Source organism: Anser brachyrhynchus, assembly GCF_964034855.1.
Source record: "Anser brachyrhynchus genome assembly, contig: SCAFFOLD_86, whole genome shotgun sequence".
NCBI classification, from domain to species: Eukaryota; Metazoa; Chordata; class Aves; order Anseriformes; family Anatidae; genus Anser; species Anser brachyrhynchus.
This window is the reverse complement of record NW_027664065.1, coordinates 515,231-535,195: the sequence shown is the minus strand read 5'-3', so window position 1 is coordinate 535,195 and position 19,965 is coordinate 515,231. Positions and strand designations below refer to the sequence as shown.

The 19,965-nt window shown below is 53.8% G+C and overlaps 2 protein-coding genes across 2 annotated transcripts in view; both read right to left on the bottom strand.

Moving 5' to 3' along the window:
- Positions 1 to 19,965, bottom strand: part of LOC308186415 (olfactory receptor 14C36-like) — a 294,878-nt gene that overhangs the window by 93,826 nt on the left and 181,087 nt on the right. The window lies entirely within an intron of this gene.
- LOC308186387 (uncharacterized protein) lies at positions 1,773 to 11,328 on the bottom strand (the record flags this gene model as incomplete). The annotated part of the gene is given in 3 exon segments (XM_080608533.1): positions 1,773 to 2,122; positions 2,125 to 2,734; positions 8,908 to 11,328. Coding segments are annotated over 3 exon segments (1,881 nt in total). The 5' UTR covers positions 9,829 to 11,328.

Sequence of the window (19,965 nt, the reverse complement as noted above, 5' to 3'; positions counted from 1 at the left end):
ATCTGTATTGGGATCACTGCTGCTAAACTCTCACTCTGGATTCAACATCTGTGGCAGATGCTCAGGAAGACTAGGGAATATTTCCAAGGACTCTAGGCGTTTCCAGGTATTTTATAGATCCAGGCAGTTGTACTTCCTTGAGGATGAGAGGAACCCCTCTCCAACCTTCCTTCTTTGAGCATGCTGGTCCCTCACTGAATCCCACAGGCACTGAGTTCTTGTTTGCCTGGGGACATCAAAATTTGGCACTGTTCCTATGGGTGACTCCACCTTGGGCAAGCTCTCACTTTGTAGGGCTCCAGGCACTGCCCACCCCTGGGACATACTCCCTACGGAGAACCCCTGAGCTTCCCAGGCAGCTCCACATGACTCTCCTAGAGGATGTCCTCTACCCTGCCCCATGTGGGACAGACACGGGGATGTACCTCAGTGGCCATTCACCACTTTCACTGTCATCAGACACCAACAGGTTACTCCTAAGTCCTACCCTTGATATCTCCCAACTCATATGATGGTGATGAGCTTTTTGTCTCCCAAATGCATAGAGTTACAGGCCTTCTGAGGTGCAGCAGCTTGTATTGGGCTTAGGTGTCACTGTTTTGGTAGCAGGGGGGATCTAGGGCTGGACCCTGTGAGCAGAGTCCAGAAGCTGCCCCATGTTAAATAAGAGCCACTTACAGATGGCTCCAGAAGTGACCCATTGCTGGCCAGAGCCGAGCCATGGGCGATGCTGGGTTGGCCTCTGTGAGAACAGATATAAGGAAGGGGGAAAAAAACCTGCTCTGAAGCTGCAGCTGGGAGAGAGGAGTGAGAAAATGTAGTGAGAAGCAGTCCTTGGTACAGACACCAAGGTCAGTGCAGAAGGAGGGCAGGAGGTGCTCCATGCACCAGAGCAGAAGTTCCCCTGCGGCCTGTGGACAGGCCCCTGGTTGAGCAGGCTGTCCCCCTGCAGCCCGTGGGTCCCACATGGAGCAGATCTCCACGCTGCAGCCCGTGGAGAAGCCCCCGGTGGAACAGGTGGACGTGGCCTGGAGGAGGCTGTGGCCCATGGAGGACCCCTGCCGGAGCAGACTCCAGGCTGGACTGTATCCCATGGAGAGGAGCCCACGCAGGAGCTGGGGGCCTGGGGGGATCAGTTCGGGAAGGATGGCATCCATGGGAGGGACCCCAGACTGGAGCAGGGGCAGAGGGTGACCATGAAGGAGCGGCAGACACAAAGTGTTATAGACTGACTGTAGCCCCCATTCCCCGTTCCGCTGCACCACTGGGGGGAGGAGGTAGAAGACGGTGGACGGGGGTGAAGGTGTTTTTAGGCCTTTAGTTTCTCACTGCTCTCGTCTGTTAGTAATGCTCAATAACTTACCTGAATCTCTCTACGAAGTCTGTTAAGACCATGACTGAAATATATCAGTCATCTGCCTCTCCCTTAAATCAACCCTGGAGTCCTTTTCCATTTTTTTTCTCCAGCTTTTCCTTTTGAGGGGAACATGCTCAGCCATGTTATTGGCAACATCTTTGAAAGAAGAGACAGGATTTCAGGCAGTGCACTGGGGAGATTCCATTTTATTAAGCAGATGCTAAGAGAGAGTACTGGCATCCAGGTAGACAAAAAATGTCCAGAGAAAAAAAATAGCAATTTCATACCTCGGGAGAAGTGGGGTGAATAAAATACTTTTTTCTACTAACGTAATACATGGAAATGACACTGAAGATAAATATAATATCATGGTAATGAAAGTAAGTACCAAGCCTCCAAGGGAAAACAAAGGAAGTCACTTGTGGAGAAAGAGGAGAAATGTATCAATTTTAAGAAAAATCCATGTAATCACTGTCCTGATAGCATGCTTGAGCTCCTTGTTTCTCATGCTGTAGATGAAAGGGTTGAATATCGGGGGCACCACTGAGTACAAAACTGCCACCACCAGATCCAGGGACGGGGAGGAGAGGGAGGGGGGCTTCAGGTAGGCGAAAAAGCCAGTGCTGAGGAACAGGGAGACCACGGCCAGGTGAGGGAGGCACGTGGAAAAGGCTTTGTGCCGCCCCTGCTCAGAGGGCATCCTCAGCACGGCCCTAAAGATCTGCAAATAGGAGAGTACAATGGAAGCATAACACACCAAAAACTACTGAATGTGAGAAGCCCAGCTTCCCTGAGGTAGGAGTTAGTGCAGGAGAGCTTGAGGATCTGGGGCATTTCACAGAAGAACTGGTCAATGGCATTGCCTTGGCAGAGGGGCAGGGAAAACGTATTGGCAGCGTGCAGCAGAGCATAGAGAACCCCACTGCCCCAGGCTGCTGCTGCCATCTGGGCACAAGCTCTGCTGCCCAGGAGGCTCCCATAGTGCAGGGGCTTGCAGATGGCAACATAGCAGTCGTAGGCCATGATGGTGAGAAGAGAATACTCTGCTGAAAACAAGAAGACAGTCAGAAAGACCTGTGCAGCACATCCTGCATAGGAAATGGCCCTGGTATCATGAAGGGCATTGGCCATGGCTTTGGGGAGAGTGGTGGAGATGCAGCCCAGGTCGAGGAGGGCGAGGTTGAGGAGGAAGAAGTACATGGGGGTGTGGAGGCGGTGGTCGCAGGCTACGGCGGTGAGGATGAGGCTGTTGCCCAGGAGGGCAGCCAGGTAGATGCCCAGGAAGAGCGCGAAGTGCAGGAGCTGCAGCTCCCACGTGTCTGCAAATGCCAGCAGGAGGAACTCGGTGATGGAGCTGCTGTTGGACATGTGCTGCCTCTAAGATCTGCACAGGAAGGGAAAGAGAATGATATGTTAGGACAGGCTTTTCTGAGTGAAACCTGTGCCATTCCCCCAGCCATACTGCCATGCTTTTTCTTTCTCTGCTGGAATCTTTCATTCAGCTCCATGATATGAGCTTCATTTTTTAAGGTTCAGTGTGCAATGAGGAGCAAGGGCCTCTGCTCCCGGGCTCTCAAGGGAATCAGTCCTGACCCAGTGCATTGAGTATACAGGACCATGGCAGCAGGACAAGGTTTTATTTTCAGATTTTGTCAAATGAAATCATTTCTTACCCAGAAGGGCATGTCTGCATCTGCATTCCCAGAGCTACAGAATGTAGTTGGCAGAAAAGTGCTTTAGGGCCACTTTTATTCTACACACCCTCATCCCCTTCATCATGCCCCAACAGTGTTCTCTGAAGTCAGAAATCCTGAGATTTTCTGCTTAACTCAGAATGAATGGCTGTGAGACCTGAGAGGCAAAGGGATTCACTGTGGCTTGGTGCAGAGTGAAGGGAGCTGGCTGGGCTTGTTCCCAGCTGCCCGGCACTTGCAGATTTTGGGCACCAAGGGCAATAACATTCATATTACACTTGAAAAGAAGCCAGACTCTGCTGAGAGCAGAGGAGGCCACTGCCAATCCCTCAATGCCCAGCCCTTTTGAAGGTACCTGAGCAAGGTTTCAGCACCACACCTCTAGCCAAGGACACCTAACATTCATTTCTCCAACGCAACAGCATGTCCTTGCGTGTAGCATCTCCTCCACTACACAAGGCTTCTAGATCATGCAAGCAGACGATGGGAAAGATTTGCATCCTGCAGGGCAGCTCACAGCTCTAAAGGCTGTGAGGGCAGAGGCTTTTCTTAGCGGGACAGGAGGCAAGGGGGCTTGCACAGAGGAAGCGGTCTGCACTGAATGAAAAATATGGAGTTTTGTGATGAATTCTCCCTCCGACCAAGATTTCTGATTTACCTTCCACTCATTCCTCGATCATATCCCTGAAGCTTTTACTTCCAGGAGCTCTTTCCCTGTCTCACGTCTTCTTCCTGTTTCTGCTCACAACCGCAGTGTGAGAAAGAGTCTTGTGTTTTTGCAGTGGAATGTGTTTTTGCAGTGGAAAATTCCACTAACCTTGCATATTCAAAAGTGATTGTGCAGGCATGACAGTGACATGGAAGTGGGGACTATGATACACAGGTAAAGGAAAGGTCCCACTCTCCCAAAACTAGGATAGCTAAGAAAAACAGGATGAGCAGTGCAGAATCAGTAAAAACAAAAAATCACGCGCCCTCTAGTCATGAGAGAAGAAGGAAATAAAAAAGGAAAAGGAGAAATTAACAGCTGGTCAAATCAAATTGTACATATACGGTATAGTAGTAAGCATCGAATAGTTTGTGAACTTGTACTCAGCCAATGAGGAAACGGGAGGAATCAAGTGTTGGGTAATAGGAAATACGGGCTTATGATATACTTTTGCTGGGCGCTCCTGCCTGCAGGACACTCGCCATTGCAATCACGAATAAAATAGCTTCACAGAAGATCCTGTCCGAGAAAATTATTGGGTTTTTTCTCACACCACCCCAAACTCTATGCAGTAATCTTTGCCCTTCAGAAACCTACCTGTATACAGGACAGTGGCTAGCTGGATGTGCGTCTTTGTAGGTGGAAAAGGACCTGTCAGAAAGCCCTGCTGGGTTCAGCAAAGTTGATGCTGTAGCTTTCGATAGGAAGAGGAGAGGCTGAAGGCAGTTTTGGGGCTGCTCACAAACCCACTGATCATCAAAGTTAACAGCTCAGGAGTCTCAGCAATGTGCTCACGCTGGACAGCTCCTTTTCCATGTCTCCTTAATTCCCCTCCCTGTCCAGTAGAGTAGGTAACTAAAAAGAGGGCAGAAAATCCCTTCTTTGATCATTCTTGTGGAAAAAAAAATGCCTGGGAAATGATACTGGGTGCTTTGGATCTGTGAGCAGGCTGCCCCAGGCAGCAGCCTCCCGCCAGCAGCAGGACCCTGCCCTGCCGGGGGGGCTCCTTCCACCCGCAGCTTCTCCCCGCAGCGCCCTGGGCAGCTCCCCGGGCAGGCTGAGTGCTGAGCCTGGCAGGCGGCAGAGGCCCTGCCCCGGCACACAGCCCCTGGGGCACAGCAGGGACCCTGCTCTGCACCACAGCCCTGGGCACCCCTGCCTGCACCCGCGCCTTCTCCTTCCTCCAGGAGCTGCGGCTGCATTGCCCTCCAGCCAGAGACTTACCGGGGTCAGGGCTGGCAAGTGTTCTCCCCCAGCGAGCTCTGTGCATCCTGCCACTTCTGCCTGCCTTTACCCACTCTGTCTCTGCAGGCAGTGCCCCCAGCCCTGCTGCGCTGGGCAGAGGAGCTGCTCCTGGGCAGAGCTGGCTCTCTGCAGCGCTGCCCGCTTGCCAGGAGCTCCCCTTGGGCCCAGGAGCCCGGCCCAGCTCAGCAGCACAGGCCCAGCCCAAGGCCTCCCTTGCTCTGCCCCCCCACCAGGCTCCCTGCACATGGCCCTGGGGCTCCTGGGCTCACAGCTCCTGGAAGGCAGCAGGGTCCCTCCTGGGGAACACACTTGGAAACACACAAAGCAAACACTGACTGGCCCTCTCTAAACACTGCGCTGACTGATTCCCACAGCAGGAATTATCCTACCAGGTTGTGCAGGGCTACGGGATGTGCCAAAGTTCCTCTCTGTTGTTCAACTTACTCGTCAATGAAGTGAATGATGTAACAGAGTGCACCCTCACAAACTTTGCTGATGACACAGAGCTGGGAGGAGTGGCTGATACCCCAGAGGGACCTGGACATGCTGGAGAGATAAGCTGAGAGGAACCCCGTGAAGTTCAACAAGGGAAAGTGCAGGGTCCTGTCTCCTTCCTAGGGCGGAATAACCCCCAGCACCAGTACAGGCTGGGAATGACCGGCTGGAAAGCAGCTCTGCAAAGAAGGACCTGGGAGTCCAGGTGGACAGCAGGCTGAGCATGAGTCAGCGGTGTGCCCTTGTGGCCAAGAAGGCCAACGGGATCCTGGGGTGCATTTGGAAGAGTGTTGCCAGCAGGCCAAGGGAGGTGATCCTCCCCCTCTACTCAGCCTGTACAGGTGCTTGGGGTTATTCCTCCCTAGGAAGGAGACACCACAAAGAAAAGGTGGTATGCATGAGAAGCCTGACAGGGTTAGAAAAGCAGCATTTAGTTGCAGAATAAGCACTAGGGCTGAATTCTCCTGAAATGCTACTAGTTGCTTGACAGTGCGCCACACTGCCACAGTCATGGTAACATCCTGGCAGCTTTTGCACCTGTTCTCCTATGAAAAGGTGATGCACTTAGTGGATGAGGGAGAGGCTGTGGATGTTGTCTGCCTAAGGTTTAATAAAGGTTTTGACTCTGTTTCCCAGAGTTAAATCCAATTGGCGGCCAGTCACAAGTGGTGTCCCCCACGGCTCAGCGACAGGACAAGAAGAAATGGCCTCGCGTTGCACCAGGGGAGGTTTAGGTTGGATATTGGGAAAAATGTCTTCCCTGAAAGGGTTGTGATACGTTGGAACAGGCTGCCCAGCGATGTGGTGGAGTGGTCATCTCTGGAGGTATTCACAAGACATACAGATGTGGTGCTTAGGGACATGGTTTAGTGGTAGACGTGGCAGTGTTAGGTTAACGGTTGAACTTGATGATCTGAGAGGTCTTTTCCAATCTACATGATTCTATGGTTCCATGGTTCTAGGAGTCTAACATAGGTCATAATCATTGGAAGGCAGCCACTGCAGTCTGGGAACTCGAGACTATGGCCTGGACAAGACCATAGGTTGTGTGAGGGATTCCTGTGGGCTGGCACCATGCATCCTGGCACACGTTCCAGTGGATTCCCGGAGTTAACTACACTTGAAATGGCCACTGAGACCCCCAAGAAAATCGTTTTGCTCCATGTGCGATAAACTCAGGCTGAAAGACTCAAGAGCAGGTGAATTTGAGTGGCTGTGGCAGAGCCCAGCAGCTTGCCCCAGTCTGGGAATATGTCCCCTTCCACCTAGTGAATTTAAAAGGGATTAATATGAACAGACCTATCAGGTCAATCTGCATAATACGGAGAAGTAATGGTTCTTGTGCTGTAGGTGCAGCAGGCAGGAGGCCTTGGATAGGGCCTCATAAGACTCAAGCAGATCTAATGCGGTTCATCCCTGAGCTAAGACAAACACTGTGAGCAGAGCGAAGGACACCGAGTGGTGCCCTAGCATGAAGGAGGATGCAGAGCACAGCTGTAAGAGGCGTCTTTCTTGTGCCATGACCGATGCAGGTTCATCTGAAGTGGAAGCCCCAGCCCAGGACCCATGGAGTGAAGGTCCCTGGGCACAACTGCAGAAAGACTTTGCAAGACCTCTGCCAGTGACAGCTTGAAACACCAAATGCATCTTGGCAGTAGCAGGTCCTTTTGGCTCAGGGGCAGATGTCCTCCCTGGCAACACCACCACGGAGGCCACCACTGCAAAGCTGCTGCGTGACACCGACGTTTGTCCCTGGTGTCCAGAGAGGGGAGAGGGGAAAGGGAGAGGAAGGCCGTGGGGAGGGGGCTGGAGTGAGGTCACTGCCACTGCAGCAGCCTGACTGGCCCTCAGAAGGGCTGGCCGGCAGGCACTGTGACATCATCCCGCGCATCAGAGAGCCCCTGGGCAGAAAGGACGTCACTGCAGAGGGGAGGGCGAGGGGCTGGCAGAGCCCCATCGAGGGGCTGGCTGTGGGTCCCCTCTGCTACAGCCACCTGACGGCGCGGGGCAGGCAGGAGGGCAGGCAGGGCTCGTGGCCGCCTTGCTCAGGACGAGCCCTGGGCAAGCTGGATGAAAAATCTGAGCCTTAGCTCCAGCAAAAGCTCTTCTCTTTGCTCTTGACTTTTCTCAATAACACCACTTCCAGGTGAGCTCTGCCCTTGCTAAAACCATACCTCCACCTCCACCATAAATTTCTGTTTCAGAGCCTGTCCTTGCTGCCACACCCTGGCAGATCCTTTGTGGCCCCTCTCAGCACCCTGTCCCTGCAGCGTCCCAGCCCCACTGCCCCACACATGCTCCCACAGCCGTGCTGCCAAGGCACCGCACATGGCAGTGCACATTCAGGGCTGGGTCAAGATCCCCCTGTTACAATCCCAATGGCACCCTCAGGGTCCCTTCCTGCCATGGCCCTCCTGCCTTTGCAGCCTCTTCCAGCCCATGGCCCCTGCCCTGCCCCAGCCACATCCCATGGGGGCCTCTGCAGACAGCCCTGCTCCAGGTCTGCAGGGCTCTGGGTGTAGGACAGAGGCCAGCACAGCTGGCCATTCCCCCAACACAGACCCGGAGCATGGCTCTCCCACCTCCTTGCCCTATGCCCACCTCCCTGCCCTCATCCCAGTCCAGTGGCAGCAGCCCCAGGGCAGTGCCCACCACAGGCTGCTTCAGGGCCCTGGGCACTGCCACCACAGCCCCAGCCCCTCTGAAGGGCACAGCAGCTCCCGGAGACACAGAGGGCTCAGCCCCACAGATGGGACAACCATGGCACAAGCGTACAGAGGTCAGTGTCCCCTGCTGTGTCCCCTGCTCTCTTCTGCAGCACATCCTCAGAGGCCCGCAGCCCCTCTGGGCCATCCCTGGGGGTCCTCAGGCAGCTCCTGCTGCCCCAGGGCCAGGGCAGCCTGCCCCGAGCTGCTGCAGCCAAAAAGGGGTTTGCTATTCCCATTACTTCCTGATCAGCTGAGAGTGGGTCTCAGACAAAAAGTTGTTGTAGCTTCATTTATTTTGTTTAAATACACAAAGAGTCTGGCTCCTCATTTAGGCAAAGCCTCAGGGTCACACAAGATATCCATCAGGCTGGATGCGGCTCTGGGCAGCCTGCTTTAGTGGCTGGCAACCCTGCCCAGAGCAGAGCGGTTGAAACTACGTGATCTTGAAGGTCCTTTTCAACCCTGGCCATTCTATGATTCTATGATATGTTGGTACTTGAGTACAACAGGATGAAGAACAGCATTGCTTTGTGGAAAACATTATCACATGGGGAAAAAGAAAAAGAAAACCAAACAAATCCCTCCAGAAGTTAAGACAGGCTTGCCATGTCATTACATAAACTGTAATTCATCTGAAGAAGAAAAGAAGCACTTTATAGCTGTGGAAAGGCACAGTCAGTTTCCTCAACACATCCTTACAAACATCCATGACATCACTTTCCTAATGGCATTCTTGAGCTCCTGGTTCCCCATGCTGTAGATGAGGGGGTTCACTGCTGGGGGCATCACCGAGTACAGGAAAGCCATCACAAGGTCCAGGGATGGAGAGGAGATGGAGGGGGGCTTCAGATAGGCACACATGCCAGTGCTGAGAAACAGAAAGACCACGGCCAGGTGAGGGAGGCACGTGGAGAAGGCTTTGTGCCGTCCCTGCTCAGAGGGCATCCTCAGCACAGCCTTGAAGATCTGCACATAGGAGAAAAGAATGAAAACAAAACACCCCCAAAACAGAAAACCACTGAATGTGAGAAGCTCAATTTCCCTGAGGTAGGAGTCTGAGCAAGAGAGCTTGAGGATCTGGGGGATTTCACAGAAGAACTGGTCCACAGCATTGCCTTGGCAGAGGGGCAGGGAAAATGTATTGGCAGTGTGCAGGACAGCATGGAGAAAGCCACTGCCCCAGGCAGCTGCTGCTATCTGGGCACAAGCTCTGCTGCCCAGAAGGGTCCCATAGTGCAGGGGCTTGCAGATGGCAACGTAGCGGTCGTAGGCCATGATGGTGAGAACACAAAACTCTGCTGAAAACAAGAAGACAATCAGAAAGAGCTGTGCAACACATCCTGCATAGGAGATGGCCCTGGTGTCCCAGAGGGAATTGGCCATGGCTTTGGGGAGAGTGGTGGAGATGCAGCCCAGGTCGAGGAGGGCGAGGTTGAGGAGGAAGAAGTACATGGGGGTGTGGAGGCGGTGGTCGCAGGCTACGGCGGTGAGGATGAGGCCGTTGCCCAGGAGGGCAGCCAGGTAGATGCCCAGGAAGAGCGCGAAGTGCCGGAGCTGCAGCTCCCGCGTGTCTGCGAATGGCAGGAGGAGGAACTCGCTGATGGAGCTGCTGTTGGACATCTGATCCTCCTGGGAATGGGGATCTGCTGCTCTGAATAGGGAGGCCTGTCCAAGGAGGAAAGAGAATTAAAATATTGGGGTAGACCTCTGTGAGGAAAACCTAGCGTACATTTTTACATTTATTTTTCTTTTTTTTTCTTTTTTTTTTTTTTTTTTATAAAAAGCTGCCTCTTCAATTTTGGGAGGACTGGTCCTCTGCTTGATGTCAAAGTGGTGCTGCCTGAGGGTGCTACTGTTGGCAAGAGACTCTGCAGGAGACAGTGCTGACCTATAGCAAGAAGTAAATGGAACATGAGGTGGTCTCAGATGAACTGTTTGATGTAACAAGGAGTTTTGGAGTACACTTTCTCAAAATTCACCCAACTGCAGAGCAGGGCTTTGTGCACAATGCTTTGGTTTGTTACTTTATATTTGTCCCCCTACACCTGAGGAGTGCATTTAAGGCACAAATCCTTGGCACATTTACTGCCCACCAAGTGAAACCTTGGGCTCCTGGGAGGCAAAGGGACTGTCCCTCAGGGCAGAGTGAGGACAGCTGGTGTGTCCATCACTCCTGGTCTCAGCTGCCCTGTGTGGGCACCTCTGGAGGATGGTCACACTCAGGTGTTCCCCTGAAAAGAACCCGGATGCTGCTGAGAGCAGAGGAATCCAGGTTCAAAGTGCAGATCTCCAAACCCCTCACCCATCTCATTGCACCTGAGGAGGAACTCAGCCCCCTGCTTTTCACCACGGACACAGAGGGATCATAACAGCTGCCCACATACAGCCATCCACCAGCATCTCTATGGCCTTAGGACTGAAGATTCTTCTCCATGGGGATGCTAGATAACACAGGGCTGCTAGGGAAGAGCTGTGCCCTTGTGCAAGGCAGCCTGCAGCCCAGCAAAAGCCCCAGTGACATTAGGGCTGGAATTCTATGGTGTGAGAAAAAGGAGAGTAGGGAGTGGCTCCAGGGGAGGCATCTGCAGTACAGGGAAGGCAGGGAAGTGCTCAAATCTCCCCTGCCACTGAGTTTCTGGGAGCAGCTCCCGCTCACTCCCTGCCCAAGGCTCTGCTGCCTGCAGCTGTCCCTGCCTGCAGCTGGGTCTCTGTCCCCACGCCTCCTGCCTGCAGGTCACAGCCCCCATCCCACCCGCTGGGTGCTCAGCCCTGCCCTGCAGACACCTCCTGGCAGCAGGGCTCTGCCCAGGGGCAGCTCGCTGGGGGCACGTCCTAGAGACCAGGTCACACAGACCCTGCTGACACTGCACGTGTGGTGGTGGAACTTTCTATGGGCTGAGGGGTAGGAAAGGGACTTGCTGGGGTCCTTCTGATGCTCCTTGTGAAGGCTTAGGAGAGTCTGATTTCTCTTGGAAATAACGGCATCTATTGCTATTCCCACTGAGCCAAAGAAGACAAAATGGAAAGCTCAGCAGGCTCAGGAAAGCTGGGACTGAAGCTGAAATCCCCTGCCTGATCCCTTCTCTTGCAATGTCCCCTTGAATACATCAAGGTTGTGCTGTGGATCTGTGAGCAGGCTGCCCGAGGCAGCAGCCACCCTAGGTGCCTGGGTGCCTGTATATCTTTGCAGGTAGAAAAGGACCTGTCAGAAAGCTCTGACAGGTTCAGCAAAGTTGATGCTGTTGCTTTTGATAGGAAGAGCAGAGGTTGCAGGCATACTCAGGGCTTGCTCACAAACATACTGATCGTAAAAGTTACAGTTCAGGAGTCTCGGCAATATGCTCATAATTGCTCACAACTGACAAAATTGCTCAGGTCTCCTTTTCCATTTCTCCCTGTTCCCACCCCTCCTGCCCCTCCCCCCATCAAGTAGAGTAGGTAACTGAAAATACAGTAGAAAATCCCTGTTTTGACATTTCTTTTGAAAAAAATGCTTGGGAAATGCCCTTGCAGTGCTGTGGATCTGTGAGCAGGCTGCCCCAGGCAGCAGCCTCCCGCCAGCAGCAGGACCCTGCCCTGCCGGGGGGGCTCCTTCCACCCGCAGCTTCTCCGCGCAGCGCCCTGGGCAGCTCCCCGGGCAGGCTGAGTGCTGAGCCTGGCAGGCGGCAGAGGCCCTGCCCCGGCACACAGCCCCTGGGGCACAGCAGGGACCCTGCTCTGCACCACAGCCCTGGGCACCCCTGCTTGCACCCGCGGCTTCTCCTTCCTCCAGGAGCTGCGGCTGCATTGCCCTCCAGCCAGAGACTTACCGGGGTCAGGGCTGGCAAGTGTTCTCCCCCAGCGAGCTCTGTGCATCCTGCCACTTCTGCCTGCCTTTACCCACTCTGTCTCTGCAGGCAGTGCCCCCAGCCCTGCTGCGCTGGGCAGAGGAGCTGCTCCTGGGCAGAGCTGGCTCTCTGCAGCGCTGCCCGCTTGCCAGGAGCTCCCCTTGGGCCCAGGAGCCCGGCCCAGCTCGGCAGCACAGGCCCAGCCCAAGGCCTCCCTTGCTCTGCCCCCCACCAGGCTCCCTGCCCATGGCCCTGGGGCTGCAGGGGAACCTGCTGGGAAACAGCCTGAAGGGATCCCTAGCATTCCCTCCCTCCCCTGGGCACGCACAGTTGGCAGCAGGCTCATTTCACCTAACAGAAAACCAATTAAGTGTAACAATCACATCTTCTTGTCCCGCTATCTGTTTGGGCATCCAGACAAAGTCAGGGAATCTTCTTCTTTATCCCCTGTTCAGGGAAGGGATTCTGCAGAGTCTGTTGAGACATCTCATGATGGATTTTAGGACTGGGACCAAAAGGGAGCTCAGCTCACACCCATGCCTGCCCCAGACCCACAGGACCTGGGATTCCTCTGCCCTCCCTTTAATGTACACCACATGGGCACCTGAAGGTGAGCTCCTTTTCTCAGCTCCAGCATCATTAATGGAGATGGAGGAAATCAGGGGGCTGCAAACACCTGGTGACATGTCAGGGGGCACAGGGACGTGCAGGTATCTGCAAGCTCTCATGGAGGAACCCTGAGGGACAGGGCAGCACCTGGGGGCATCCCCTTGGAGGCTGGTGGGGAATGCCTTTGGCCAGCTGAAGGGACAGCAAATGCACACATTTAGGACAACTAAACCTGTCCCTCCTCAGTAGGCTCAGGGCAGCCTGTAGAGGTATCCACCTGACCCAATGGAGAACTGTGCCACAGGGAGACCTGAGTCTCTCTCTCCCTCTTCTCCATCTGGTTTTCCCTCCATCTCCAGTGACTGTAACGGCACTTGTCTCAGGGACATCCCTACATTGCCTAACCTTGTTCAGGGCAGCTGCTCCATGTACTAGCCTATTCCAGGCCTGCAGTGCTACCTGAGATGCCAACGCTGCCCACCACCACTGGAGCATGCAGCTGACACGGGCAGCACAGGACCCACAGGACAGCTCTGGCCATTCATAGCTGGTACTTAACGGGAACCCCGATGGCATCTCCGACAGATCTGGTGCTTATGAGCAAGTGACCAATCTGCCATCCACGGCAGCATGTCTCTGCTGTGAAGGAAAGCCTCTGCATGCCCATGCTTGGGCACAAGATCTGGGACAAGCCTGAGTTTGGCCCTTGTGCCACAGCTGAGGTGCTGCAGCCCAGATGTGCCCCAATGCCCTCAGCGTGGGGCACAGGCAGGAGGAGCTGGATCCCCGCCTGCTGTCACAGGGCTGGGACATGGATGGAAGAGCTGCTGAGGTGTGGGGGGACAGGTCCCTCAGCTTGGGGTGCTGTGCTGGATGGGTGCAGATTCTTCAGAAGAGACAGGTGGGGATGATCAACAGCGATTACGTTTGCCATTCCCTCTTGTATCACCTCTGCCTCCTGCATGGCAGACCGGGGGATGTTGCTGAGGCCTTCTCAGAGCACAGAGCCTTGTGGGATGTCCAGGGAGGAAGGCCCTGGCATGCACTGCAATTCCATCCGTATAACACATCCTACTTCTCCAAGTGAGGGACATGCAGTGAAGAGGAGTTCAGGCACACCAATGGGCTGCTGCATCCCAGGTGCCTTCGCTCCCATCTTTTGAAAAAAGCCCAGGCCTAGGACAAGCCTCAAACCCCAACTTCCTGGAAGGGCTTCCAAGATCAGAGGTGTTTTGGTGCAGGAGGACAGCGGTTACTTCTCCAGTGCTCCACTTCCTATATCCAATGGCCTTTGTCACCATGTGGAGATGTTCCTGGTGGATTTGTCAAGATCCTGTGGAAAAGAACTGGGCAGAAGGGAGGTGACTGTTTCTCAGGACAAGAAGGGAAATCTCTCGTCTCTCTCCCGACCTGCGCCATCTCCTTGCTGCTGACCTCATAGGCCTTCAAATGACACGTGCTGATGTCACAGGGGGATGGATGCACTGCATCACCAGGATATCGTCACTGGAGCAGCGCCAGTGCCGGCACTTCCCTGCAAGGCCTGGTCCCTGCTGGGCACTGCTTGGGTGCTCCCCACCGCTGTCCTTCTGTGGCCAGGAGTGGGGGCAGCAGGCAGCAAGGTTGCACTGGGCGACCCTCGCAGACGGGCGGAGGAGCAGGGGCACCTTGCAGAGGAGCTGTGGTTGAGGAGCCAGGGCGGGCATCCCTTGTCCTGAGCTGAGGGCCACCAGCAAGTGAGATGGAGGGTTGCTGGAGTGTGACCATCACCTCTAACCTGACTTCCCTGTTTCCAGTGCTCCTGCAGCTCTCCTCCAAAGGTGAGGGTGTCAGGAGCCCCTTCCCAAGGGGTGGCCCAGGGGCTGTCAGCTGTCCCAAGCTGCAAGCCCTGGGATGGGATGGGGGGGCTGGGCAGGACAGGTGGCTGCTGCAAGAGCCCTGCCTGAGGATTCCAATGGGCTCAGGGGATGTTGCAGCAACCAGGACTCCTAGGTCCTGATGCTAGGGCTGTCCTGAGGCCCAGGGCTCCTCTGGGTATGGCTCGGTCTCGTCGTGATGGGGGACAATCCAGTGCCAGGTTTCCCTGGGAGCTGGTGCCTCTTTGGGATCTGTCTCTGGGAGGAACGACCTCTGGTGTCCCAGAGACTGGTGTGGCCTGCAGCTCCCACAGGCCTCTCAGGAAAGTTCCAGCAATGCCTGAGTTGGAAATCAAGCCTTCCCCTTGTACTGCTCTCCTTCAGGGGAACCTCTGTTCCTTCCCTCCTGTTCCACCAGGCTGGCAGAGCATGTTCTGGATGCTGAGATGCCATCCCTGGATGGCTGCAGTCCTGGTGCTGAACCCTTCCTATATCTCTGCTATGGTGGTTTTACCCGGCTATGGAGGTGAGCTCCACAGCAACTGCTCTTTCACTTCCACACCTACAAGGAAAAGGGGGAGAAATATGATGAAAAGAGATCAAGGGTTCAGGTAGAATAGGAGGTCACCCACCAAATATCCTCATGGGCACCAGTTATCATCGGGGCAAGACAGATTTAGCATAGGCAGACTAATATAATTTACTGCCTATCACCAGTGGACTACAACCGCCAGGAACTACAAGCAAACTAAAAACACCATTCCCCCCAACCACACTCTTCTATCTCCTTCCCCTGAGTGGAGCAGGGGAATGGGGATTGCAGTCAGTCCATGGCACTTGTCTCCACCACTCCTTGACGGTCAATCTCTGCCCCTGAGTCCCTCCCATGGGATGCCCTCCTTCCCGAATGGATCCTGTGTGGGGCCCAAAGGGTTGAGATAATGACAGCTATGAATGGATCATGTTAAAATAAATCTGTTATAAGCATTATATCACCTTCATGGTTGCTGGCCACAATGTTTATTTTGTTTTTATCTCGATGTAGTAGCTCTGTTTGCCCTCAGAATTGTGTTGGATAGCACATTACATACTGTGTGTGTTCCCTGTTGTGCTGTTTATCCTTTCAGGGGCTGGTTTATGGTTATTAGTTTACTCTACTGCATAACACTGCTTTATGTTATGATAAAATGACTGGTCATGAGACTAATCTGGTAGTGGTACTCAGCATTGCTGTCACCCCCATACTTGAGGAACCTCCTCTCAGAAACTATTCATAATTAACAGTCTAACTTTTCTCCTCGGGGAGCCAAACTATGGGAGGAATGAGGGGGGGCGCTTCATCTCCCCTCTTCTTCCCTTTCCCTTTCTCCTTCACCTCCCCCTTTCTCCTCCAGGCTAGTTACAATAGCTCTTCAAAACTTTGAATGTTCTTGGGATGTTCAAACCAGCCTGCACCTATTGTTCTATCTCATGAATGTGTTTCATTTTTTGTTTATGATTAGGGTAAACTATTTCAGAATTCCGCATAAAGATCTGCTCTGAGGCAGGAGAGCTATGAGTGGCAGGGAGTGTGGGAGGATATGGGCAGGCACCTACAACAGTGAGCACCTGCAGTGCCTTGGAACTTCATCCCTGAACAAGTGCAGAATCCTAAAAAATTGGCAGAATGCTTGAAAAAGGAGTGTCATCACCCTGGCAATTCCAAAGAGACAGAAATCACTGCAATGTGCTGGGGCTTGGCCTTTGCTTACTGAGTTGCAATCTACACAACTCCAATCCCTGCGACTGGGCCACAGAACCAACCTGTGCCTCTATCAGTCATACGTATACGTGAGAAAAAAACAAAATCAGCTTGTTTAGCAAGGAAAGAAGCTCCTACTCATACAGGGAAGGAGGAAGAAGAAGATGAGGCAGGCTACTCCCAAGTAGGGCCATCAGAGGAACAGGTGGATGAAGAGTGAGATAACATAAAATCATCAGTAAGCTCCTGATCACTGTTCCTTGGGGAGCTGTGAGATGTGCGAAAAGATTTCAGCCATCATCTAGGCCAGCACATTGTCACCTGGCTGATCTGATACAGGGATAACAGGGCCAGTAGCCTGGAATTAGAGGGCAGGGAAGCCAAGCAGCTGGGATCCCTCCCCAGGGAAGGGGGCATTGACACAGCAATTGGAAAGGGGGCACAAATCCTCACTCTCTTGAGGCAACTCCTGTCAGGTGTAAAGGAAAGGTATCCCTTCAAGGAAGATGTTGTATGTCACCCAGGCAAATGGACCACCAGGGAGAGAGGCAGCCCGTATCTGATGGAATTGGCCATGCTGGAGGTGATTTATGGTGATTTATGCACATTAAACAGTTTTCTGCCTTTCCCGGTCCCTCACAGGATCCTTCAGTTGTGGGGTTGCTCAGGGTCGAAGTGCCGGTAGCTACCCAAATGGTGCACCAGTGGCAATATGGCACTATCCTGTTAGCGTTCATGAAAACACATATTCCACAAAGTGATTATATGAAGGTGCTTTATTAGGCGCCGGAAGTTAGGGGCATGCCTGCCCAAATCTAACTTCGTCTGATTTGTTCTCTTAGTTCTCTTTTATCTCCTAAGATACTACATATGCATTAGGTTTCACAACTCATCTATGCATATTCATTTCCTAGCTCCGCATAGCCTCGCTTCGTATGCTAATTATCAGTCCTTCTGCGCTTGCGTACTACTCTCTGGTGGTCGTCCGGGTGGTCGTCGGGATGAAGTAAGATGTCTTCATCAGAGTTGAACTTTTTAACCTTTCCTTTTCACGCATGCTCTCTGAGCCCTCGGTCTCAGTCCAAACCGCAAGGTTGGTTTGATCCAGTTCCCAGAGTCCAAGAAGCCCCAGTTACCTAGATGTCTTGCAAATTGAGCATTCTTTTAATCCTTCTTACTCCTCATCATGAATTGGTGCATTCTCATGCTACCCTTGCACATATATTTAGTATCTTCCAAGCGCAGCCTCGGAACAGTACATCGCAAATGTAACATATTAAACAATATTGTATTATTTCTTCTTCTATTACTAACAATCCGAGATTCCCTGATTACCATATATATGCTGCTTCATTACTGGACAGCCAAGGACTGATCAGCAAAACTCACTCACCCTTTAATAATCCCATAGGGTCAGTGCAAATGTCTAATGGAGAGCTGCAACTAACAGTGGAGTACTGAGTCTAGAATGAAGTCACACCAGATTCAGTAGGTCATCTATAGTCTTCTCTCCTTATAGACTTAGCTCTAAGAGCAGTTAAATGATCCCTTACAGTATCTGAATGCTGCTGTCCGATCCCTTCCTGGGATTATAAGGAACTAGTACCTCCAGGCCAGAACACTCTCCCTGTACCCATGGATGCAGGGCCTAAGGTCCCATGAACTGTTAAGGGTGTAGTTTGCAAAGTAACCACTGATTTTGTCCCCACCCACCAGCTGTTGTACCCCTGCAGAGTCCTGCCTCAAGGCACAAAGGGCAGGGAGACCTTGCTGGTGAGAGCTGAGGCCCTGTGGAGATGTCCGTGACACAACAGCCATTACAGCCAAGGGTCATGTAGAAGAGAACAGAATAGGTTTAGCTGTCCTTGTGACACACGACTCCTTTTGCTCTGCTGACAGCCTCTGCAGGCTGCCCTGCACATAAGGAGTAGGGACAGGTTCATTTGTCCTACATGTGGCATCTGCTGCCATTTCAGTTACCCAAAGGACATATGCCTCCAGCTGACTCGCAGAGCATCAGCTACAAATTTCACGAGATATTTGCATCTGAACAGCTCCTGCCTGTCCTCCATCTCCACTAAGGAGCTATTGTGGCTCAGTAATTCGCATTAAGCTGCCTATGTTGTGGACACCTGAACTGAGGCCGGAGGAATCCCGGGTCCTGAGGGTCTGTGGCAGGCATGGGAGGGAGCTGAGACCCTCTTCCAGCCCCAGGAACAACAAGCAGCATGAGATGCCTCGACTGACTCTGCTGAATTCCTTCCTCAAGTGGGGATGAAGGAGATCAGTCCCTGACCATGACTTCATGTCCAAACTGATACTGGGACAAGAAGATGAGATTGTTACACTTAATTGGTTTTCTGCTAGGAGAAATGATGCTGGTGTGAAAAAGTGTGTGTGCCAGGTGAGGGAGGAACCCCAGGGATTCCTTCAGGCTGTTTCCCAGCAGGTTCCCCTGCAGCCCCAGGGCCATGGGCAGGGAGCCTGGTGGGGGGCAGAGCAAGGGAGGCCTTGGGCTGGGCCTGTGCTGCTGAGCTGGGCCGGGCTCCTGGGCCCAAGGGGAGCTCCTGGCAAGCGGGCAGCGCTGCAGAGAGCCAGCTCTGCCCAGGAGCAGCTCCTGTGCCCAGCGCAGCAGGGCTGGGGGCACTGCCTGCAGAGACAGAGTGGGTAAAGGCAGGCAGAAGTGGCAGGATGCACAGAGCTCGCTGGGGGAGAACACTTGCCAGCCCTGACCCCGGTAAGTCTCTGGCTGGAGGGCAATGCAGCCGCAGCTCCTGGAGGAAGGAGAAGCCGCGGGTGCAGGCAGGGGTGCCCAGGGCTGTGGTGCAGAGCAGGGTCCCTGCTGTGCCCCAGGGGCTGTGTGCCGGGGCAGGGCCTCTGCCGCCTGCCAGGCTCAGCACTCAGCCTGCCCGGGGAGCTGCCCAGGGCGCTGCGGGGAGAAGCTGCGGGTGGAAGGAGCCCCCCAGCAGGGCAGGGTCCTGCTGCTGGTGGGGGGCGGCTGCCTGGGGCAGCCTGCTCACAGCTCCACAGCACCACCAGGTTGTATCCAAGGGACTTTGCAAGAGCTGAGTCAAGGCAAGGGATTTCAGATTCCGTCTCAGCTTTTCTGAGCCTCCTGAGCGTTCAGTTTTATCTTTTTTGGCTCTGTGGGAATAAAAAGAGATACTATAATTTCCAAGATGAGGCTGACACTCCTAAGCCATACCACTGAGGGTTACAAGGACCCCCAACAAGTCCCTTTCCTGCCCCTCAGCCCATAGAAAGCTCCACCAACACACATGCAGTGCCAGCAGGGTCTGTGTGACCTGGTCTCTTGGACGTGTCCCCAGCGAGCTGCCCCTGGGCAGAGCCCTGCTGCCAGGAGGTGTCTGCAGGGCAGAGCTGAGCACCCAGCGGGTGGGATGGGGGCTGTGACCTGCAGGCAGGAGGCGTGGGGACAGAGACCCAGCTGCAGGCAGGGACAGCTGCAGGCAGTAGAGCCTTGGTCAGGGAGTGAGAGGGAGCTGCTCCCAGGAACTCCATGGCAGAGGGGATTCAGGCACTTCCCTGCCATCCCTGCACTGGAGACGCCTTCCCCTGAGCAGCTGCATGGTCTGCTCTCCCATCCAGTAAAGCCCCTACCCCCACAACCACGGAGTCTTTAAACGTTAGCCCCTTGGCTGCCCAATCTTCAGGACAAGAGGTCACCCCAAATGCCCAGCTCTCACTCTCATTCTTGGCTTCT